The sequence below is a fragment of the Vanellus vanellus genome (genome assembly GCF_965231255.1).
Source record: "Vanellus vanellus genome assembly, chromosome: 4".
Classification (NCBI taxonomy): Eukaryota; Metazoa; Chordata; class Aves; order Charadriiformes; family Charadriidae; genus Vanellus; species Vanellus vanellus.
In genome coordinates this window covers 4,279,608-4,304,062 of record NC_138909.1, presented here as the reverse complement: position 1 = coordinate 4,304,062, position 24,455 = coordinate 4,279,608, and the positions used below count along the sequence as shown (strand labels likewise).

The 24,455-nt window shown below is 42.6% G+C and overlaps 1 protein-coding gene and 3 long non-coding RNA genes across 4 annotated transcripts in view; 1 reads left to right on the top strand and 3 right to left on the bottom strand.

The window, feature by feature from the left end:
• The window catches only part of LOC309670961 (bifunctional heparan sulfate N-deacetylase/N-sulfotransferase 4), a gene marked incomplete at its 5' end in the record, with an annotated part of 84,789 nt that extends 60,775 nt beyond the window's left edge, over positions 1-24,014 (top strand). The window contains 8 exons of the mRNA XM_082482104.1: positions 9,919-10,101; positions 11,612-11,708; positions 12,819-12,942; positions 14,218-14,392; positions 15,500-15,670; positions 18,054-18,163; positions 23,304-23,406; positions 23,699-24,014. Of these exons, the coding sequence (XP_082338230.1) occupies positions 9,919-10,101; positions 11,612-11,708; positions 12,819-12,942; positions 14,218-14,392; positions 15,500-15,670; positions 18,054-18,163; positions 23,304-23,406; positions 23,699-23,818 (1,083 nt within the window). The 3' untranslated portion in view covers positions 23,819-24,014. The remainder of the gene's footprint in view (positions 1-9,918; positions 10,102-11,611; positions 11,709-12,818; positions 12,943-14,217; positions 14,393-15,499; positions 15,671-18,053; positions 18,164-23,303; positions 23,407-23,698) is intronic.
• LOC309670962 lies at positions 11,376-12,717 on the bottom strand. The gene is made up of 3 exons (XR_014269078.1): positions 12,706-12,717; positions 11,757-11,819; positions 11,376-11,451 (listed from the first exon to the last, which is right to left on the bottom strand). It is a non-coding gene; the product is annotated as an uncharacterized lncRNA (long non-coding RNA).
• LOC309670964 lies at positions 12,853-14,494 on the bottom strand. The gene is made up of 3 exons (XR_014269080.1): positions 14,406-14,494; positions 13,742-13,814; positions 12,853-12,939 (listed from the first exon to the last, which is right to left on the bottom strand). It is a non-coding gene; the product is annotated as an uncharacterized lncRNA (long non-coding RNA).
• LOC309670963 lies at positions 14,789-21,090 on the bottom strand. The gene is made up of 3 exons (XR_014269079.1): positions 21,077-21,090; positions 15,381-15,529; positions 14,789-14,879 (listed from the first exon to the last, which is right to left on the bottom strand). It is a non-coding gene; the product is annotated as an uncharacterized lncRNA (long non-coding RNA).
• Positions 24,015-24,455: the final 441 nt, after the last annotated feature.

The window sequence follows — 24,455 nt, the reverse complement described above, 5'->3', positions numbered from 1 at the left end:
TGTCCCTCAGCACCACATCTACCTGTCTTTTAAGTACCTCCAGGGATGGTAACTCCACCACTTCTCTGGGCAGTCTCTTCCAACACTTGACAACCCTTTCAGTGAAGAAATTTTTCCTAATATCCAATCTAAACCTCCCCTGGTGCAACTTGAAGACATTTCGTCTTGTCCTATTCCTTGTTACTTGGGAGAAGAGACCGACCTCCCCCTCACCACAACCTTGCCTCAGGTAGCTATAGAGAGCAATAAGGTTCCCCTTCAGCCTCACTCCCCTCAGCCTCCTTTTCTCCAGGCTAAACAGCCCCAGTTCCCTCAGCCACTCCTCATTAGACTTGTTCTCCAGACCCCTCACCAGCTTTGTTGCCTTTCTCTGGATGCACTCCAGCACCTCCATGTCTTTCTTGTCGCGAGGAGCCCAAATGATCAGTGCTGTCATTATTTCACTTCCACAGACCCAAAAGCAAGTTTTACTTTGCCCACGTATACAGGGGAGGCACAGTGTAGTACTTAGAATAATTTTTGCATTTTTCTGTGCCGTGATAAACACAAGGCTTATAACACAGCACTGCCTATGGCACACCACTCAAAGGCACTGCAGAGGACCTTGGACTAGCACTGGCCCGTGGTGGTCATTCACCCATCAGCTCAGGCCAGCCCTCCTGCTGCAATGGCAGTACTCTCAGGACAATAGTTGTGACATTAGAAACAGTAAGGGAGAATTATTATTTCAGTGCAGTAATAGAGGAAGCTTCCTCATTTTCTACAGATGCAGCCAGAGTGGGATGTAATTTGGTATCACAAACCGATGCCAAGAATACTCACATTATTCATTGGCACAAAATAATTGAAGATGAACTGATTTTTATCTACAGAGGATTATGACTAAAGAGGTCGACAGCCTCAACCAGTATTTTGTAGTTGCTTGAAAGAATTAACAAGGAGCACGCAACATATACCATCAAGGAAAAGGGTTATTGATAGCTATCTCCTTACACAAACTGCTGTGATCATCTCTCAAAACTGAAGACCAAAACCATCTCAGACTTTAGAGCTGTATCTTTGATGATGCTTTTATTATTCTGTCAGAAATGGTTGGTGTACCAACCCGACTTACAACAATTGTACCCAAATCTGTTTTCATCTGGTTCATTTGTGTAATTTGGGTTTATTCTTGAGTCTGAACTGAATAGATATTTATTATTTTTTTTAGAGGAAGTTTATAGTCTAAGGAAGTCTTTTCAATGAAAAAACACAGAGGGCAACAAAACAAGTTCCCATAGCATTAATGTGACTTAAAGAAAATATTTGCTTATAACAGAAGGATTGAATTGCTCTAGACTTCTGTAAAGCCTTGACAGGACCCACAGATGTAACTGGTAGCACCACATTTGCGCAGAATTCATTAAACTTTGGCCACAATTAGATGTACTGCTGATCACTTATAAAAGTGTGACAAATGAACAGATATTAAAAAATCCATTTAGTTTTTCCACCCTAATGCAGCTATGCACTGATTGCATAAAGTCATCAACAGCAGCAGTTATTTTTTCACAGGCTCTGAAAGCATGCCCTAATAGTAAGAAAAAAATCCACTTTTTTTTAATTGCAGGCTTCAAAGAAAAAAAATAATCAACAAACTAATGGAGTGGAACCTCCTAACTAGCTTTCTTCATCTAGGATCCCATACATCAGGGGTATCAAAGATGTATATAACAGAGGAAACAGATGCTGTGCTGGAATGCAGCCATGATTTAGCCTTTTTTTTTGGAAGCGAGACTGGGATAGATATTGGAAAATAAAAATATAAAACAAACATACCAACTTTATTCTCATAGGGAAAGGAAAAATGCATAGGATTTTTTCTGTCAATAATAAAGAATTCATTTAATCATAGCAACTAAATAATGCAAAAGTAGAAAGCGTTCCTGGGTAAATGAGAAACAATTTTGCTCTTCGAATAGGGAATGTTAAAACAACATAGATACAACTACAGCATTTGTACAGCTGTCCCAAGGCCACGTACCACCACTGATGGACAGCAGCTTCCCCTCCCATCGCCGCGAGCACTTTGGGTGGAATACAGACACTGTAATGACTATGGGCATGGGAAATCAAACGCCGTTCAACGTTTTTGTTTCCCCTTCAATCAAAGACAAAAATGTTTCTTTCCAAACACTGCCTTTGTTGCTTTCTTTAGAGATACAATGTTTGGAAAATATTTGATTATCCTGTCAAGAATGCTAAAATATAGAAAGATGTGCAGAGTGGAAATAGAGTAAAAGTAAAAAAGCGATTTTCAGGCATATAAATGATTTTGCTTCAGTAGCAGAATGGTCATGAATATGAATAGTGCTGAATTCTGGAGAAACAATTTGTCATTATTAAAATTAGTGCTTTGTCAACACAAAAAATCTCCCTCCCAGCTCCCTTTTTGTGCTGCTGCACAAACAGCTGCATTAAGGGCCAGAGTGTTCTGGGATTCATTATCAGTGAATGGGGCTCTGGCTCATAAGGTACAAGAAAAGTCTGTAATCCATAATAGGAGGCTGTCAGGATGTGAAATATATTAAACACTCGAAACTGAAAGAGGTATTTCTGTGGTCAGCCTAGCATAGAGCTACTTGGTATTAGTAAATGGACACTTGACAGTTTTGCATTTCTCAGCCATGACATCCCATTTACACATTCAGAAATACAGCATGCTGCCATCTAGATCCAATTATGAGAGTTTGCTCTTGGAGCAACTGTACAGCATTTTCGGAGCACAATGGAAAAAGACAGAATAGCAAAATTCATTTTTCTGGGAAACATTCATGCAAGAGAAGAGCAGAGAAGAGCAGAAAATACGCTAGCACATTTCTACAAGACCAGGATGCCTGCACCATATATTTCCCAACTCGACTTTGTTTTGCACGAGGTTGAGCTATACCCCTGGTTTATTTTGCATGCCTTAATTCCTCCCTTCTTGCAAAGTTTATTTAAGAGGTGCAGAAGCAAGGAAAAAAGTTCATAAAGACAGCAAACAAGTTCCTCTTAGAAGAGCAGGATTCACACGCAAGACCTATCTCTGTTCCCGAGCTTTCCAGCAATGGGGCAGGGCCAAAGGACTATCAGGAGGAAAGGACCTAAAAGGGAACATTGATCTTACTTCATTAGTGAATGGCTGAGAGGATGAGGTGGAGCACATTTACGCATAAGTTTTGTAATTGATTTTTTCATTGCAAGTGCTGGATTGACAGGTAGGCAGAGTTTCTAATATCAATATAAAGGTATCAGGCAATATTTGATTCCCAATATGGGATAGCCGTCCTCGAGACTGGTCAGGTACACCATTGAGATTGGTTGGGTTACACTTCAGCTGGAAGCTGGAGCATTAATAATTCTTTTTTCCAGGAATTTCTGTTCTAACATGTAGGCATATGTTAGTCTCAAGGAGAAACCAGAAGCTTTGTGCTAATTTCATAACTGTTGTAATTCACTAGGCTAGACAGCAAGGACTTTGGTGGCTATGGAGCGTGGGCTCCTGGGGAACACAGAGGAAGTGGCCTTGTTTAATATCAGCTCCAGTACAAATCGAGACAACTGCAGATTTCACTCAGGCTGGAGGGATTGGCACCAGCTGAGGGTAGGACTTGCCCTCAGTCATCCAAAGGCATAGCTTTGAAGTGAAACATCAAACATCGCTGCACTCCCAGCTGCACGTCTAGCAAAAACCAAAGCCTGCAGTAAACAAATGCACACACAAAAAAGGGGAGAGGTTTAAAAGCAAAAGCAAATATGTCCTGTTTTGGCAATCACTTTACCCTTTGACTTTCAGGATATTTGTGTTCCTGGTTGTCACACGTAGTAAGGAATTTAAGCCTCTGGAATCATAGCTAAGTGGCTAATGGGATCTTCATGGCTACCTGGCCACTGCTAGCAGGATGTGGGTCACCCAGCCAGTCTGAGAATCCCACCAAAGTTCAACACTCTTTTGCAAACTTCTCTTTAAAGCTATGTCCACGCTGCAGGATCTACAGTGGTTTGCAGTTCTTTGGGATGATCCTCCCAAAAAAGACAAATAAGATTTCCAGTCTTAGAGCAGACTAGCATCCTAGTGCCCTCCAGAGACAGGTAGCGAACCTTCATCCAAACCCAAGTGCTTTTAGTTAAGATTGTACTTAAGAGGAAATATATTCTGCAGTAATAGGTACGTAGGGCTGTGCATCTGGAGAAAGTGCACTAGCTCGGAGTACAGAATGCAGTTTCGGGGCACTTCGGGCAGATCTAGCACGGTTTATATTCCAATAATTTCGAAACAAGCTCTTTATTTTTCTCTACTAGGTAATCTAGATTTCATTTTATGTATATAACACAAGCATGCATACACAGTCTCTGAATATAACTGAGTTTAAAAAGCCCTGGAAACAAGAACCAGACAGTATAATGGTGTAGTGGTGCTGTCATTAGTTTACAGTCTCATCAGTGTGACCAGTTCAGGTTTGTTGATAAGGCACTAACCAAATATTATGGTTTAGGACCAGAGGAGCTGGTAAATAGCCAGACGTAGGACATAGCTTCTGTTGGATTCTGTCAGGTGGAGGAAGTGTAAAATAGCCTTTCTTTCCCCCTGCCCACCACCAGCCTAATGGAAATATGATTTATCAACCAGAATGGCATATTAACTGCACAGGTGGTCTGAGAAATTTAGGACCGCTGTTCTCCTCCCACCTCTTTCTTTAGAACAGAGAAATGGCAGATCATTGTGGCCATCTCTGAAATGTTAATGCAGAGCATGCAACAGAAACCAGGAGAAAAAAAAAGCCCATTACAATAGTAAAATCAGAATTTCCACAGTCTGTGGGCCACAGCTCTCCACTCATTCCCATTTAATATAGTTATAAATAAGATGCTCCTAGAGGTGCTGCGTGGGTCACCCTAGGGAGAGGAGATTAATTCTTTGCTAATCACACCATCCCTCTCTATGCCTCACTTTTGTCACCAGCAAAACGTAAATCTCAGATTTCTCTTTCTTGGCGCAACTCTTTGAAAGCCATAGCAAAAAATCTGTAGGCGCTTCTTACAATAAAATGAGGGGTTAAAAAATAATTAAAAATAATGTTTCTGTAACAAAAGGACCCTGGCTGCAGAAAAGAGAAAGTGATTTTGAGAAAAATGTATTACGGGGTATTAGAGGGAGGCAGCAACTGAGGTCTGGATGAGAGGGTGGATGGCAGGAAAAAAAAAAAAAAAACACCAAAGAAAGTTTTCCTACCTACACCTTCAGCATACTTTCCCCTTCACACCTCTCAAAATATGAGTGATCACAGCAACGGGGACAGAGGGAGAGATAAATTGGCAAAGCTAATAAGATACTGCATCAGTACAAACTACAGCATCATTTGAACACTGCTGTCCTGCACAGTGACTGTGTTCTGGCACCAAGGGGGGAACACAACCAGCCCCAAAGTAACACAGAACCCACCCCATTCCCCACAGAGGGGTTGCTATAGAATGTATAGTGACAGCAAGGGATTTGACTCAGGGCCTCTCCGCACATTTGTGTAACACACATCGCTCATGCCAGTTTAACCTTAAGAGTAATGCAATGCAGCCACAGCCCTTTCCCCAGCCTCAGGAATTGGAAACAATTTATTGCCTTTGTGCCACACCAATGCGCGGAGCAGCATCCTGCCTTATCCCTACCTTGATGAAGTGCTGCCTGCTGGTTAGTTCAGGCTGTGTGCTGTAGCTTACTTTCTGCCATAGAAAGTACAAAAATAAGGCGTTTTCCCTTTCATTCACCAATTTTGCTCAGAACACTGCAGGAGGACAGTCCTTGGTTTTCACTGGTTTCCTCATTCTTGCCCTCAAGGCTGGTTCTGAAGGCTTTCAGGGTCCACCGAAACAGCACAGCAAAGCAGTGCGACAGCAGTGTGTGTCCCAGAGCCACCAGAAGTATCATGCTAGCTCAGCACATTTTGACATTATTGCATTTCCTATGGATTGATGCATCAGCGTGAAAAACTTTTCTGTCCATCCATGCTGTTAACGTGAACAGTTAATACCAATCTGATTTTGCCTCAACTGATTTGGAGGCAGAAAGCAAAGCATTAGATACAGTATTATCCCACATATAATGTATCATACTTGCGATTTTTTTCCACTTCAAAAAAGATCAATGGAGCAAAAGAAGTCAAGAGAGATGTCCAAGATCTTTTGACTCCATAGAGAGTGATCAGTTAGATCTTTTGGATTGGACTGCAGCCTAATGAAACTCTTAAAATAAGCTAATGTCCATCTCCTATGAGTATCTTTTTACATTACAAATTCAAGTGTAAAAAAAAAGCAAAAAAGAGTAAGTACACTTACTTACATGTTATTTGCTACAATAATATTAAATTCCTGCCATAATATTAAATGTCATTGACAGACCTTTTAGCACTTATCAAGAAACACTTCAGAGACAAGATGATATTCTCTATCAATGTTTCCTATAAGTGTTTTCCCTTTCGGCATTTTAGAATAGTTTGCAGGAAGCACTTATCACATTTTGAGGAGTTGAGATCTAAACTCGAAAGCATAAGTTTGTGTTGAGGTTTTTGGAGGGGGAGAGAAGGTCAGTAGACTGGAAACCCAAAGAAGATGATTCGTTATCTTGCTTACAAGTTTTTGGGATACTACATATGGACATGCCCAAAGATGAGGGCAATTTTAGTGTTGTCTCCAGTTATGTCAAACACTTTCAGTCATAAAAGGCAGAGGCACTGGAATCCACAAAGTCAAGCCAACAGAAAAAAGATCTTGTATAGTTGCCAATCTTTGCTCAACAGAGGCTCAGAACAGAATAAAAGTGAAGAATAAATTACCTTTTGTGAAATAGAGTGGGCAGTGTGCAAACACACTGCAGATGGGCCATGAGGGACACTTTCTCCTAAGCTCCATCCATCTTCACCTTATAGAAGTACTAAAAGCCTTATCCATAATTTAACAAACTAATGGACGTGTTTTTAAACATTGTGGGCTAATGCTTAAAGAAGCACCACGTTGGCAGAGAAGGATGGTGAAAGTGAAAAGCTTGTGGCTTTTTTCTTCAGTGGTTATTTGAAAGTCAGGACAGCATGGTGTGCTACAGACAGTATTTCTGTCAACAGAGTAGAGCTCAAGCCTGGGACCTCAAAGCGGCAATGTACTGAAGGGCAAACTTCATCTTCACACGCATATTTTGCGGCTGTTTTAGGTGTGAAGGTTCCAAGTTTTGAGACTCGTCACTTCCCACCAGTTTAGCTGCTGAGGAGCCTGGTTGCCACCCACCCAGGAGACACATTCACAGGGCTCTTACTCAGGGACCAGGACAGCCCACCAGGTTTCTCAGCCATAGCCTACCCCCAGCAAGGACAGCATAGAATCATTTAGTTTGGAAAAGACCTTTAAGATCATCGAGTCCAACCATTAACCCAACACTGCCAAAACCACTATGTCCCTCAGCATCACATCTTTTAAATACCTCCAGGGATGGTGATTCCACCACTTCCCTGGGCCACCTGTTCCAATCTTTGACAACCCTTTCCATGAAGAAATTTTTCCTAATATCCAATCTAAGCTTCCCCTGGCACAGCTTGAGGCCATTTCCTCTTGTCCTAACACTTGTTACTTGGGAGAAAAGACCAACCCCCACCTCACTACAACCTCTTTTCAGGTAGTTGTAGAGAGCCATAAGTTCTCCCCTTAGTCTCCTACACCTTGACATCTCTAGTGTACCTAACATACCCTTCAGGCTTTCAAGTACCACGGCCTAAACATTGTCCCCTGTGTCTGGGTTGTGCAAGGCATCACCTAAACTCCATCCAGGTTTCCTCAAGACATAGAAAGGGGGGGAAAAAATCTCACTGACCTGAGCATGCACCCCAAGTGCTGCAGACCCAGATCTCCTCCTGCAGCTCTCAAAGGAAGAAGATGGCTATGCTGCCTGTACATCACTTTATAAGTTCACACCCAGCCCCCAGCTGTGCTGTCAGTCCCCATTCCTAATCATCCAAAAAGAGATCACCTGGATGTAGATATCTGTTTGCCAAGCAAGCAATTTACCTATGAATCAGGTGTCCTCGCTGCTGATGACAAATCTCTTCAGAGTCAGGTGCTTCAGACCCCAAAATACACATCGCTTATACCCCAGCCCTGCCTGCAGACCTGACCCAAGCTGGGCAGGGCGGGTAACACAGGTGGCTGAGCAGGCTGGCTACTGCTCATGCCAGTTTGCGGGCACCCAGCTCTCCCGGGGCTTCACAGCCCAGCTACCGAACCAGAGTCAGGCACAGAAAGGCCTGGAGCTGGAGTGCTGAGCCTATACCGCTTTTCCGAACCAGTCCAACCTGAAGGTGAATGAATTGCTGCTCATGGTCTTCACAAAGCTGATGCTTTATTTTCCTTTTCCAGAAATTTAATCATAGAATCATAGAATGGTTTAGGTTAGAAGGGACGTTAAAGCTCATCCAGGTCCACCCCCCCTGCCCTGGGCAGGGACACCTCCCACCAGCCCAGGTTGCTCCAAGCCCCGTCCAACCTGGCCTTGAACACCTCCAGGGATGGGGCAGCCACAGCTTCTCTGGGCAACCTGGGACAGTGTCTCACCACCCTCATAATTTCATGCATTATGGCAGGACAGCAAACGGCAAAACTTCCCACCACCATATTCTGGAGTTCGCTGTAACCAACACTATACCTCTAATTTTTCCCTTCGTGTCCAGGACTCCCCGAAGCGTGATATCATTATTGAGAAGTGCACTGCCTGACATGCAGTTCTGTTTAATTGCTGTGGTCACGTTAGTTAATTTGCACTTTTTGCGATCTGCTGCATATTATCCATTGTGAGCTTCAGAGATGGTGCTGAAAAAGAAGAAAAAATATACACTGTTCGGTTACCACTATGATGTTATTTCTTGATAACAGTGTAATTAAATTCCATTGTCATTGTGCATCCTATCTTAGGCCAATGTACTGAGTAAAACAGCCAAGTAACAACACTCAGTTTGATAGTATCTTCATAAAATTAAATGACCAGCTACAGATAAACCAGGCCTTTGCAGCGCAAAACTCAGTTTGATCACCTCATCTAAAGAAAACACCGAAAAATATATTCTTCACATTAGTCTTACAAATTCTCCTTATGCTTCTGAAAGAAATTGAGATCTACAAAGCAGTGGCGATGTAAAGGAGAACCACAGTAAGATTGGTGAAAAGGCAGAAGTTATATTGTCTTTAAGGAGAAAATGATGATTAGCTGAGAAATCATCATTCACCAAGGCTTGAAATTTTTACATTTTAGAATTTATTCACCTACTTACAGCCATGCCATTTTAAACAAACTCGCCAACCCCGCATTCAGAGGAGACAGCGTTATTAGTCAGATTTTCAGGTTAACTCCATAAATAGCAGCCCTGAAACATAGGATTGCCTACCTGTGGGATGGGAGGAGCGGAGAGGTGGCTCTCCAGGAGGTCCCGGGGTGGTGGGGACTCCGAACCCAGGGCTCGCATACGCCAGCCCCTGCCCGATGCCTGCGCGGGGTGAGGAACAGTGAAGTAACCAGGAGGCACGCAAGAAACAGTTTTTATGTTGTTTGTAAAAAGAAGTCAAAACCAGAAGAATAAAAAATAAAATATCTCTTGACAGCATCTCCTGAATGTCGGTCCATGGGGAGCCTGTGAGTGATACATCCCTTCAGAAAAGGGATTTTAAAGAAATAGCGCATATGTGACAAGTTGGGAGATTTGACCCTCACAAGAGAGGCTGGGAAGTGCAACCAGTTTAACATTTTCATCATCTTCTTTTGGATTGGGGGGGAGGGGGGGGGTTTGCAAAGCCCCCGTGCCTGCCCTTCCAGCCAGATGCTGCCGTGTCCTGCTGTCCTGACACTGAAAGGTTTCTTTTGCCTCCCAGATCAGCATCTTCATGACCCATTTGTCTAATTATGGAAACGACCGCCTGGGCTTGTACACCTTTGCAAACCTGGCCAACTTTGTTAAGAGCTCCACTAACCTGAAACTGCAGACTCTGCCCCCAGTTCAGCTGGCTCAGAAGTACTTTGAACTCTTCCCGGAGCAGACGGACCCTCTTTGGCAGGTAATGTCACATCCTCTTCCTCCTCCACTTACAATCCGCTTGTTAAAATAGGAATCTTTTCCTGTAAAAGAAAAAAAAAATAAATAAAATAATCCCACTTCCCATTCAGATATGTTATTTCTTCCCGCATGCTGCCTTAGATTATTTACCTTTTCTTGATATCTCAGGGCAAACAATGCAGATTTGTTGCACCCCTTAATGAGGGATCACTAATGTTGAACCACTGCAACAGCGAGGAAAAGGGAGGGCAGGAGGGGTCAGCGCAGCAAACACAGAATGGGCGGCTATTTTAAGAATGGAAAAGGGTTTCTGCACAGATTGACTATTTTCTATCCCTGTTTCAACTGCACAATAGTGCTGCTTGTAATCTCAACACTGTAATTTCCTAATCATTGTTACACATATCTGGCTCTTCTCTTATTCAGAATGTGATGTGCCACGCTGTGCTTTTAGCAATGCAGGCATAAATCCAGAGTGACACCACGGAAAACTGCGGTTATTTTGGGCTTAGACTGGCAAAAAGGAGCAGAAAATTTCCGTATTATTTTTGGCCCCGATGCAAAAGAAGTATAAATCTATAACATTTCCACTGAGTTTAGTGGAGCTGCAGCGATTCACATCAGTTAATGATTTTCTCCATTATATTTTGTTAACTTTATTCACTAGCAAACTGTATCTTCTATTACCAGCCAAATACTATGCAAAAGCAGTATCTATATGATAACTGCTTTAAAGAGCCGTCAATCCTAACCTTTTCTGTGGGGTCTTTTATTCACACGTTTTTATTTTGCATTCATAGGTAGTAGACAGATAAGGAGACGAATAATATCCCACATTTCTATTTTGTCCTTCCTTTTGGGTTCTTATGTAAATTAAAATTGGCACTGAGTCCTATGCATCTGAAACCATTTTGTCACCAAAGAAAGTAATGCCTTGAAGCTATTCAAACAGAGGTTTCCATTTTAACCTCAAATGAAAACTTGATTAAATCAATGTTTTAATCTTTTTTTTCCTTCTTTTGCTTTTCATTATTTCTAATGACTCAACTTAATCCTCAGTCATGCAAAACCATTATATACGCATTAAATTTTAGTCAGAGGGACCACATGGGTGCCTACCTACGTGCCTGTGGACTCTGAGTTTATTAAATGAGCCTGACAAACAGAGAGAAGAAGATGCAGTAGTCTTACAGGGTGTGGATTTGAAACCAATCCTTCCACGATTTGTAGAACTGTGTAGCGTTACTGACTTCACTGGGACCCCTGCAAGGATCGGTCCTGAAGGATACCCAGGAGCTTGGTCCCTGCGTACCTGAATGATTCCGTGGATCCGTACCAGAGTGCTCAATATCTGTCAAGAGTAAACTATTATGAGGAAATGTGGGATTTTACTACGTAGTGTGAGGCTCTGGTGGTAGTGCATAACATTTAGATCCTGCAAAGACGCGTGTGCGTGCAAACATTTAGGAAACCCCCCACCGTGATGTACACTACTGCCTTTTCTTCTTCAGAATCCATGTGATGATAAACGACACAGGGATATTTGGTCCAGAGACAAAACTTGTGACCACCTACCCAAATTTCTTGTGATAGGACCCCAGAAAACAGGTAAGAAGTTATGAATTTGTAACCGAAGCTACCCCCTCAGTTTTGTACCTGGGTATTTGTGTCCAACTCCCTGCTATAGACGTGGTGCACTCCCCATCACTGCGGAATTCACTGCCAACAGAAAGGGACAACTGTTTATATAGTAAAATTGCATTCATTCATCATAAACAAAAACCCCATGCTGTCAGGCTGCCCTGTGTTAAGATTGTTTTTCAGTTCTCTGGCAAATTATTTCAAAATCATTTGAGACCCTAATTGACAATAAATGCATTGACCACCTTGCAGGCCTCTGAGGGTCTCAGGGCATTATTTGAATTAAGCCCCATACTCCCACTCCCAAGACAGCTCTTACTGTTGTGGACATGTTACAGGAAGTGGATGCTGAAGCAGGGAAATAAATGAATAATCCAAGATCATATAGAAATTCTGCGACAGTGAAAAAGAGATGGCAGGTCTTGATTCATAGTCCAATGATCGCTTGCATAGCATGAAATCATTGAAGAGCAAGTTTAAAGAGACATTCTCCAAAATGTAGTTTACCATCATATATCATTTCCAGTTGTTTTTGTCAAACACATAACAAAAATAGTACTGTTACTGGGATTTTAAAGCACACTTATTACATACAGGTTTGTTAGCATTTCCTCCTCAAAATGTTTGTTACAATTTACTCCTCAATAGCAGACCCCCCAGGAAAAATACACCGGGGGCAGAAGTGCGGTTCCGGGAGCGACAAAAGCTTAATCCCCCACTTAGTGCTTTGGAAAAGTTTTGGGCAGCATAAATAGTTTGAAAACAAACTCCCTCACTGGTTACATACACCGTCAAGCAAGCAAGCCATATCGTGCCTGCGTCAGAGGGCAGAATTCAGAGTTTGGAAATGGGAAGAGTGCGCTGAGCAGAGCACGTACTCAGCACGTACTCCCCCCTCCCTCTGAAAGCCCCTTGTGCTTACACAGGCCCTTCATCAATAGGCAACTTTCTTATAAAAGCTAACCTAATTTTCCTGTATATCTCAGCCTGCATTGATTTTAAGTACTTTCTTGAATGAATAAAGTCGAACGTGGGTTTTTTTCTGTTTCCTAATGGCATCTCTTTTTGTTGTCGTAGGAACAACAGCGCTTTATTTATTTCTTCTGATGCATCCTTCCATTATCAGTAATCTCCCTAGTCCAAAAACTTTTGAAGAAGTTCAGTTCTTCAACGGAAACAACTATCACAAGGGAATTGACTGGTAGGAAGAATAACGAAAAATAAGTGTTCATTATTAATACATGGTAAATCACAATGGAACAGTTACAGCAGCATGTATGTCATCGGTATAATTACTGGATGAATTTGTTATGCTTGGCATTATCAGACAGAAAGAGAAACTAATTTGTAATGATGGGACATTTAATCAAGTCCTTAATTTTGTTTAGATATTACAGTAACAATTTTCTTATTTTTTTCACAAATGAATACAATAGCCAGCTCACTTATCATGTCTGTCTTCATGCTGAATAGCACCTCTGTCTTTTCATAACTGTATCTATACTGAATTATATTCTTTTTCTTCCAAAGTGGCTTTTCATGAAGTAACATTCGATTTGTCTCTTCATGAGAAAAAAAAAACCTCACTGTAAAGCATTTCAGCTGGTATTCCTATCACAATTTTAAATATTGCTTTTATTATTTTTGCTTAAGAAAAGCGTTTTTGTAAGGCTTTCATTTCCACAGGGGACTGCACTTCTCATCCTTGTGTGAAAACTGAAATATAAGCCAAACATCACACTACAGAGAAACAGATTAATCTTGAGTGGTTTCCCTTGCCCGCATACGGCACGGAGAGCGTGCGGAGCAAATGAGGCTGCCCGATAAAAGCTGGCTGCCCCCACAACTACGAGACCAGCTTCTCGGTTCAAGGTGTCACGAAAAATAAAGGGAAAGAAAGGCTTGGCGTTTTTCTTCACCGAAAAACACCCCAAAACAATTTCACCTTTTGCTTCATTTGAATTCTTCACCCTTTCAGTTGAACCTTATGTTTTACTTACTTTTACTTCCGATCAACTTTAAGTGGAAAAAAACGTTCAAAGCCAAAATTCGAATCTTGCATTCTGAAAATGTCTAAAAGAAAAGATTTGTCAGTTCCAAAATGAAATATTTCAACAATGTTAAAATTAAATGGTTGACATTTTGAAGCTTTTCCCATTTTTTCTGCAGCTAAAACTGAACTCACTCCAAACTGGTGAAAGATATCCCTTTGAAATTGAACTTATTAGCACAAATCCCATCCATCAAAGGTAAAACCTCATTACCTGACTTCATGGAGGCTTTAGCTATTACCAGCACCATCTAAGAGCCAAGATGCGTTCCCTCTATTCCAGTTCTGGAGTGAGCTGAGAAATTTAATTTTGCTTCTTGCCAATTATGTTGAAAATTCACCTTTTCACCTGCCATGAAATGGGAAGCACAGGGATACCACGCTTTTGCGACCCCGCTAATTCTAACAAGTTTCTTCACCTCCCAGGTACATGGATTTCTTCCCCACTCCTTCCAACATCACCACCGACCTCCTCTTTGAGAAAAGTGCCAACTACTTCCATTCTGAGGAAGCTCCTAAGCGAGCTGCTTCCCTCATCCCCAAGGCCAAGATCATCACCATCCTCATCGACCCGTCCGATCGGGCGTATTCCTGGTACCAGGTATGGGCCTCACCTTCAGGAAACAGCTAGTGAAATCAATGGCAGGGGATGGTGGCCAACATCAGTGGGGATTTGTGTCCTTGAGCAAGAATGGGATTTACCGAAAAGCATTTGCACTGTGTAGAAGCGGAAGGATGCGGGATGCCAGCCTTTGCAGTTGGCGCCTGTGACACCAGTGTCATAAATGATGAAACTTCTCAGCACAGGGCTGCCACCAGCTGTAAACAAACAGTTTAATCTCAATTACAGCTGACACGGCGTAGAGGAAAAGCAGTGCTCCTCGCCCAGGGAGATACACAGGGGAAAATGAGCATGGCCTAGCTAGAAAATCAGAGCTCTTGATGCTGAGAATCTGGTACCTCATCCCATCCTCCAGCGTGGAAGCTGAGCAATAGGCAGTGGTGCACAAATGTATGCAGTGTCTTCTGAAGTTTCCAAGGAGTTAAAAAGAGCTGTGTCGGGAGAGCTGTGGGGTTTTTTTTCTCTCCTTGGAAACAAAAGAAAGCCTGTTGTTATTCTGAGGAAATTCTAGGATGCTCTTTCTTGCTTTTTACTGAGCCCACACCTTTCCATAACAGTCTGCACTATTTAAAAACACTATTTTTAAAGAGACGTTTAAGCATGCATGTAAAATATGGTGCAGCCATACCGATAAAGGAAATACTAAAAGCAGTGTTAAAACACCCACAAATTAATAATGTTGCAATAAGCATAAAGTACACCATTTCTGATACTGTTGTTATGAGTTCTGCAAGGAACAAAGCATGGCCTAGGGCTGCAGTTTGTACCCTTTTTAATATCTCATTTGCACCTTTACAACTGCCGATGCAAGATGCAAAGTAATAATAATTTTAAAAAGCAGTAAAAAAAGAGAAATTGTGCCTACTTTGGCAGGATTTGGCTTCTCAGCTGACCTCCCCCCTGTCCCAGGAGGGCCCTTGACTCAATGGTAGTCCCATCCTGCTTCCTTGCCCCTCGTGGCTCCTACCTGGCACCGGTGGGGAGCCAAGGGGCTGCTGTGGCTGTAGCCGAGCTGGCCATGCTCCAGCTCTCGGGAGGCTTAATCTTCAGCATCCTTGTGATATGTGCCTAAATATCTCCCGTTAGCATCAGCGATCCCACGAGGACCCCGCTGCCCTGAAATTCAATTTTTATGAAGTCATTACGTCCAGCCATTGGGCGCCCTCAGAGATAAGGACTCTCCAGAAGAGATGCCTGACACCCGGCTGGTATGCTGTCCATATCGAAAGATGGTTAGCTCACTACCCTGCTTCACAGGTAATTTCCAACCTGTTGTTTCACCGAGCTCATCGGTTCTCGGCAAGTCCCAAAATGAGTCTGGCCTCATCATTAGAGGTGATGGGGTATTTCCCACTGGAACTCTTAGCTGTTAGGAAATGCAGATTTGACGAGATCAGGATATTTGGCAGAAGTGCATTGATTTTTCTGTCTTGTGGTGGAAAAGATGCAACAGGGAAATGCTATGAACTGTGGCCACATGGGGGCTTGATGGGGGACTTCGGGGGCTCCTTCCAGGATCAGCCAAGGTTGTCAAGGCTTCTGGATCCCAAGAAACAAGCAGCTGCAGCATGAGACACTGTGGGAAGGTTTGACAAATTCATTTAGAAAATGCCAGGGCTTTTTCTAAAAAGAAATGTCATTCCACTTCCCACTCACTCCCTTTCATAGAAAATTTGTTTGATCCTCATAAGGAATTAGCCTTTCTCAGTGTTAAGAGCAGAAATTCTTTCTTTTGCCCCATCTTCCTTCAGATGTTTTATTGAATTGTCTTTTATAGTCGTTCCCATGAAAAATTTACATAAACACATAGGCCTAAAGAATATTCCCATATCTAAAAAAGTGGTTTACACATATAAACCTAAAGCAAACATTTTAGTACTACAAAAAATACGCATGGGCGCTCTTTACCCATCGACGTGGTCCATAGCTCAGTTCATATGTCTACCTACTGTAGAGAGTGTTGTAAAAGGGTATTTAATGAGCAAGCATAATGAACAAGCATCTCCAGAGATTGCTCTATGTGAGACAGAATTTTGCTGAAAGGAGGTAGAACTGAGTGTTGCCTATTTAGTCAGCGACCTGGAAAAACAAAAAGAAATAGAAGCTCTGTCTTTTTGCAATCCTGACTTTTCTTTTTATACAGTCTCAGCTGTACTTCAAAGAGGAGAAGCAGGTCAATCCCATTTCCAGGAGAAAGGAGAAAGTCTCAGTTAGTCATTTACTTTCTCCTTTCATCTCTGGCCTTTCTGCTCTTTCATAAATGGGGAAGGAGTACCGCCTAAAGCAGCTGAGCTTGCAGCAAGGGCACCCCCAGGCAGTACTGCCCCGGGAGCAAACAGGGCATGTCTCCTCATCAGCTACCATGTCCCAACTTATTCCTCCGAAAGTGAAGAGGCTGTCCCAGCAAATTCAGGGCATGTAAAGGGTGCCCAACATGCTGTGCCCTGTTACCTGTGCTCCTCCTCTGTACTCAACTGGGGCTGTGGCCCCCTCTCATGCACCAGGGAGGTTTAGAATGGATATTAGAGAAAATTTCTTCACCAAAAGGGTTGTCAAACATTGGAACAGGCTGCTCAGAGAAGTGGTGGAGTCACCATCCCTGGAGGTATTTCAAAGACGTGTAGATGTGGTGCTGAGGGACATGGTTTAGCGGTGGTTTTGGCAGTGTTAGGTTGATGGTTGGACTCAATGACCTTCAAGGTCCCTTCCAACCCAGATGATTCTATGATTCTCCTGGTATAGTGAATAGCGAGTGCAACCCTCTTATTAAACATTCAGGGGCACATTGACATATTTCTTGTAAAACCGGTAACCGCTCATGTTTCATAGTTATAGTGATTAATTTTACAAGATACACAACAAAATGCACTCATTCTTAATAAGATGCACGCAGAGAGTGCACTCACGGTGCTTACTAATGGGCACTCAGTAGTGTGCATTCACTCGGCCTGTGCACACAAAAACTTAATAATTCATAATAAGCCTTCACAATAAATATAAAACACATCTGCCCAGAATAGTTATTAGTAATACTGCTTGATACTCCAGTAGATTTTTGATACATTGTCTTAACATTTGCTTGTGGAGATCAATGTACATTTACATCACATCAATCTTTCATTAAAAACAAAATAAATAAAAAAAAACCCTTTGCTAACAATTTTGCAAGTCTATATGGTTGATAGGCTGGTGGTAAGTTTCAAATAAATTGCCACAATATCACCTTTAAACATGTAACTGTATAGTTTCCGAACACTTAATTCGAAGATATATTCAGCTTTTTCTTATTTTTCTTACTCCATGCCAGATTTTCTACAGACATGTTGTAAACCTCAACAATATTTTTATATTTCTTATCTCTTTTTCTCAGAATTCTCTGAGACTCAGAGATTTAACTCTTGCATTTGAACAATGTGCACACACAGAGTTACAAGGTGCCCACCGATACAAATTCAACATAATAAAGTAAAAAGTACTTTATTATGTAAATAATAAAAAGAAGTTCATCCATATGATTGTTATTAGAACGGTACAAAGTCACATGCTAATTTAAATGCATGTTGTCACAGAAGGGAAATAATCTCATTCGTTCATTAACCTTAGTCCTGTTTCTAAAAAGTTAGCATATTTACCCCTACAGTTGCTTATTATTGATGGACAGCAGCTAAGAAGTGACCCGGCTACTGTGATGGATGAAGTGCAGAAGTTTCTTGGAGTCTCTCCTCATTATAATTACTCTGAAGCTCTAACGTAAGTCTGTTCCTTTATTATCTGCCCTATGGGATCACGGTGTACATCCCCTCCTACCAAGATCAGTTGATCATTAATTACAAACAAAGCAAAACCACATTACAACAATGATAATTTTGCAAAGCTTGGGGTTTTCTTAAAGTTATGTTTAACATCCATCCGGTTTTCCCTTAACTTGCATACATGTGATACATTGCAGAATTTAATTACAGGATTGCATACATTTCCACATGCAAACTCTACTTTGCACAAGATACAGAACAAATGACCGCTCAGTGTTTTGTATAAGATGCAGAACAAAGGCCTGCATCTTATACAAAAAACATCTGCTGAGTTTGAGTGTTAGATCGGAGATGCCCCAGACGTGTTTTTTCAGGGTACCCAGTTTTGCTTTCATCCCTCCACTGTTAAAAATGTATGTTCGGTTGATGTGAGTTGCGCACATCAGAGCTCAGCACACATTTGCACATCAGGCTGTTGAGCCTTATGACAGTCTCCAGGAGCTGAAAACCACTTGGCTGTGAAAAGTTTGGCTCAAACATTTTTATCACATTCATATAGGAGTCTAATGACAGAGATCGGGTTAGAGGCACTCAGTATGATAAGATTCATCTGGTCACATGGTTTCTTTGATTGATTGCTTTTAACATGGACCAAATACATCATTCCCTGTTCCCATTTTCATAGATGGTTGAGCCAATTCTACCAACCCTTTTACCTGGTAATAGCACAGAAAGCATATGGCACAGAAGAATTTAGTCTGTACACTTAAAGTTTGGTAAAATTGTAAGCTACTAATAGTAGATCCCTAACCTGGAAGTGCCGGGCTGAAGCGCAGCACCTGGAGCATGGGGAGAAGCTCGTATTTGCCTATGAAGCACAAAACCCTCAGACTGAGCAGCGCGAGTGTCAATGGCCTCAGGTGTCGGTGCCAAAACTGCTGGCACTCTGCAGGAGCCCAAATCAAGGTCCCCTGAACTTAGGGAAAGCCCTTTGATTGACTTCCCACAGCCTTTGGTTGGGAGCTGGCAAATGCAGCTGTGATGAGCCCAGAGCACATTTCTCATCCTCGCTCCCCGGAGGGTGAGGCTTTCCCCGTGAAAGCCATTTCTCAACTCCCTGCAGGACGGCAGAGTCTTTGCAGGGGCGGGAGTGGGCTGAACTTCTCTCTCCCCTCTTAGTCCGGCAGAAAATTGTAAGAAGCTTTTTTGCACTGAGCCTCTCCATATGAGGAGCATCATCTCATTACAGCCAGAAGCGCTGGGCTGGGAGAGCCCTGGCACATCCGTGAGCTGAGAAGAAAGTTCTTCCAAGTCAGGGTGCAAGCACGAGCCTGTATGTGGGGTGGGAAGTAGAAAAGCCTGAACCTCACCTTCCCTGCAGGCTGGAAATACACCGGAAAATGAGACCACGGACTTTCCACCTACCCCACACTGCCTCCTCTCTGCTTGTGATTATTGTTTAATGTTTTCTCCGCTATGGTTATTTATATAATAGGTATAAAGTGAGAGCTGAGTGCTGGTTGTTCTTTGGGTCTTAAGAATGTCGCTCTGCCAAAATATTTTTCTAGAGGAAAAATTTGGGGTTTCAGAATGTAATTTTTTAAGTCATTGGTTTCTGAAGCAGATAAAATACAGGGGGAGTTCAAATACACAGCTGAACTACTGATGTTTGAACAACTGCTGCCGCACATCTGCAGTGCCTTCTGCTAGGTTTTTAAAAATACACACCCACGTACATATATCTTCTTTTCTGTAACTAAATTAAAGTCAGTGGAGTCACACACCAGGAAAAAATTTGGCCTCTCATATTTGTTTGGGCAGGAAAAAACGGATTGTAAACAGATCTATAAAATTATGCAATCACTGTTTGGAGGCATCAAGAATGCAAATGTGCTGTGGAAGCACACACTTCTGTACGGATTTAGGATGGAAGAGAAAAATGCATTAAACAATGTAGTGGTTTTATGGTAGGACTGTCAAAGTATAAAAGATTGCATGGGATCGTTCCTAGTCATTACTGCCTAATAACTGTATACCACGCATTTTTAAAGTTGTCACAAAGCAGCCTAAGGACCCAGTCCTGCAAACACCAGTCAGCAACAAGTCCATCACCCTGAGTAATTACGTGAACGTCTTATAGGAGAGTAAAATCAACCCGGGCAGAAGGAAGGTAGTAATCAGAGCCATGGAAAGAGAGCAGAGGGGAGACAGAGGCAGGGCTTGGGTCCTGAGAGAGAAGTGCCTGTCATGCCAGGTTAGTAGAAGCCACAGCTGAGATGTGCGACTAGGTCATCTCTTCCGACACACACCGCTAAAGAGGACCTAGATACGAGGAAAAAAATGTTTACACTGATGGTGGTGAGACACTAGCCCAGGTTGCCCAGAGAAGTGGTTCGTGCCCCATCCCTGGAAATATTCAAGGTCAGGTTAGATGGGGCTCTGAGCAACCTGATCTAGTTGAAGATGTCCCTGCCCATAGCAGGAGGGTTGGACTAGATGGCCTTTAAAGGTCCCTTCCAACCCAAACCATTCCGTGATTCTATGACCTGCACTTTTTATTAGAGTAGCGAAAACAAAGGGGGCAAATCAACTAACGTTGCAAGGCTTTTACATGTAATACCATCATTAGAAAGACATTGGGATCCCCTCACAAAGTGCTAGGAGAGGGAAACTAGTCAGTGGTCTTCATGAAGTTCCTGCTACGGCACTGAAGAGATGTTTCCCACCTCTTCCCTACCCACTTGTTTTCACAGGGAGTGACCGAGAGCGTACGTTTTTAGGTACAGAAATGTAGGACACATGGGACTAAAGTTATGAAAGACCTTTCCTTTTCATCACAGGATGGCCCTACCAAAGCTCCACTGACTGCTAGGAAGATCTATTTCATGCCCGACATTCTCAGATGACTCACCGTCTGGGGTGGTGTGGGCCAGTGGTTCCCTTCTTCCTCTGTTTTTCTCAGCAGGCAGCAAAGGTGGGAGGCAGGACAGAGCCTGGCTTTGGCAAAGGGCAGTCAAAATGCTCTTCTTCCAGCCCAGCTCATCACGCCACACTCTGCCCGCAGACACAGCTCCACCTCCAACCTCACCGGGGAGAGTTCCCTCATTTTTCCTCATGTGAACAAGAGGGAGAAGAAAAGACAGGATTAGGGGAGCGTGCTTAACTAAATGTTTTCTCTTGGAATACTGCTACATTTGTTCAGAGATTAAAAGAAACAACCTCATGGTGGCGTTGCATAGCCCTGCCCCCGCAGGCACCCTTCCCGCCTCTGGCATCGGGTACCGACTTCCCAAGAGGTGGGGTGGGCATGCGGGTGTCCAGGTTCAACCCCACATCTCCCACAGACGTTCTCTGCGAGGCAAGAGAATATCACCTGGCCTGGAGGAAAGGTTTCTGCTGACTGCTTTAAAAAGCCCACTTGTAACTTTAGCCTTAAGACTATTGACATTTTTAAATAAATACTTCCATTGTGCCCAATGAGGTTTTCAGGAGGCCTAAGAGTTTCGTAATACCTGAACGCAATGGGTTGAATTCAGCCCAAGGTGTCTTGCCCTCTTTTCCCCTACCCAAATTTGCAGATTCTCTTAATAATGTTCAATATGCTCCTTCTGAGGCAGAAATATTGTTTGGGGCATAGTTTTGCAGTTTTCCTTTTACCCAGCTCACTATATTGCTGCCTCTCTTGGGAAATTAGTGCAAGCCAGCTAAAGTACTTCCCCATGCAATGAGCAGATGGAAAAGGCCAAAGCAGAAATGAATCTCTCATCGATATATCCATTTAATCAATGATTTATTTACTTTTAATTGATACAGCTACCGAGACAATTTAGGAAACAAGGGTCAGGCCTGCAATAATAGGCTGGGCAAGAAAAAAAAAAAAAAAACATGAAGAAGGTTCACCCTTCTCCAGAAATTAGTTCACTTACGTACAGCGGCAAATTGCAGGTGCACCCGTGTCGTACGGATAGACCCAGGGCAAAAAGGTAGTCTGTAACTAATTAACTCTATGTTCCAGCCAATTATACTTCATCCTTTTCAAACATCTGCTGAGTAGCAGAACTGCGAACCTTTTCAATGTTTTATGCGTGCTGCAAGACCCATAGCAATAAATTCAAAACTTAACGCTGCCTGTTGTTCATTCCTTAGTGAGTACGTGTTTTAAAGCCTTAATCTAAAATTCCTGTATCTTTGAACTTTAGACATCAAAATCAAATTGCGTATTTCAGATAAGACTGCTAACACAGTGTTTATGCTACAATGCCATCTTTGGAATGAAAATGATATTTAGATCCAATGATATGGAGCAACCAACCTCTCAGGTGCACTTAAATTATCAACAACCAACCAGCGGTTCTTTCAGTAGACCTGAACGCTGCTTATTTCGCTCAAAAATCAACATAACATAAAACGTTTCAGTATTATATTTCTCATCGTTTCGTAGTCATGCAACTATCACACACTTTTCTGTATAAATTGGAGTCAGCAAACAGATCCGCTTGCCCTTTTTAATCCCTCTCACCTTGACAGCACTGACCTACAACCGCATCAGCTCCAACCGGCCATATGGAGAGCTTTCCTTGAGCACAGCTGATAACGTCCTTGAGAATACAGCGCATCGAATTCCAGGAAAAGAGCCAATTAGTAATTTTTTCAGCAAAACGTTCTTTGTTCAAGTGTCAATTGATCAAAACATTAGCATCCTGCAGGGATACACGGAGCAGTTTGACGTGAATAAAAATCTCTGACAAAAGCAGACAATAAACTATGAGTCACAGGCTGGAGTGGGGTCGTGTTAAGATCCTTGAGACTGAGGCTCAGGACCTTGACTGGCATCCTATAGATCAACGCTTAAAACTTGTACCCTATATGCTGGACAAGTAGAATAAATATTAGCTACTGTAAGTAAAACACAATCTGGAAAACTTCTTGCCTTGAGCAAGAAGCACTCCCAAGGCAAATTTGTGGATAAAATAAATTTCCAGGTTTCACAAGAGAGGAAAGCCCTTTCCCACTCTGTCCTTGGTATTTCAGTGATTTAGAGAGATGTGTGCAGCAATAATTGTTGGCTAACGCTGATGTCTTAGTAGCTGGGAGATTCTTCTGTAGTGACGTGTTTCAAAAAATATAATCCTTTCCAGGTTTGACCCTCAGAAAGGCTTTTGGTGCCAGTTATTGGAAGGAGGGAAAACAAAGTGCCTGGGAAAAAGCAAAGGTCGAAAATACCCACCAATGGACCAAGAGGTAAGGGCTTTCTAGAGATATGTTAACATTTTTTAATATTGTCCCTACATTTGACTCCTAAAATAGACAAAAATGATTATTCTTTTTAATTATTATTATTATTATCACTGCCTTGATATTTTTAAAAATCAGAAACTTTTAATGAGCTTTGAATGACAGGAGATTAATTGCCCCTTCTTAAGAGCCCCTCTCTGGGAGCAGTGCGCAGCTCCGGGGCGGGAGCACCTGCCAAAATCTGCCGTTGGGTGAGTTTCCTTCTTTGACCGTTGTTCTTTTTTTTCACCCTTCTCAGTCTCGAGCGTTTCTGTCGAGCTACTACAGAGACCACAACGTGGAGTTGTCCAAGCTGCTGCACAGGCTGGGGCAGCCCCTGCCCTCCTGGCTGAGACAGGAGCTGCAGAAGGTCAGGTAGCACCCAAGGGCGGGGGACCCACCCAAGGACAATTTCCTTCACCGTCAACCCCCCTGCTTCTCCGACTCACTTGTGATCGTCAGTAGAGGACCTCATGAATAACGCTCTTTCTATTAAAAGAAAAAAAAAAAAAGCAACAAAAAAACACACAAAAGAATAAAAAAAAAACCCAAACCCGACAACTGTTTATATGCACGCGCTGACAGTTATTAGCATCGACCCCTTTTGTCAGCTTCCAGGAAATAATACGGAGCTACGTGGCATTACTCTTTATCCAGACCGGGATTCGTGCATAGCGTAGTTCCTCTCTTCACCAGGAAGTACCAGAAACTGTGTGTAGGACGGATTGACTTCGGTGTACGTGACAAATTGCAGTCTGTCAGGACACGAGCAAAGGATGGGAACATCTCTCGCTAGACTGTGAGGTTGGTCATCCCCTGGGGTTTGTCCACCTTTCTTTTTGCTGCTTTTTCCACGGACCCTGCAAGTTTTCTTGTCACTTCAATGCCATCATTCAGCCCTTTGCAGGTGGGATCCCTGATGGTTATGACAGATGTCGTATTAATGCACCATCATTGCTTTCTCCACATAAAGAGGTGGGCTAAATTCTCACCTACCCCACTTCCCTGGGATTCCT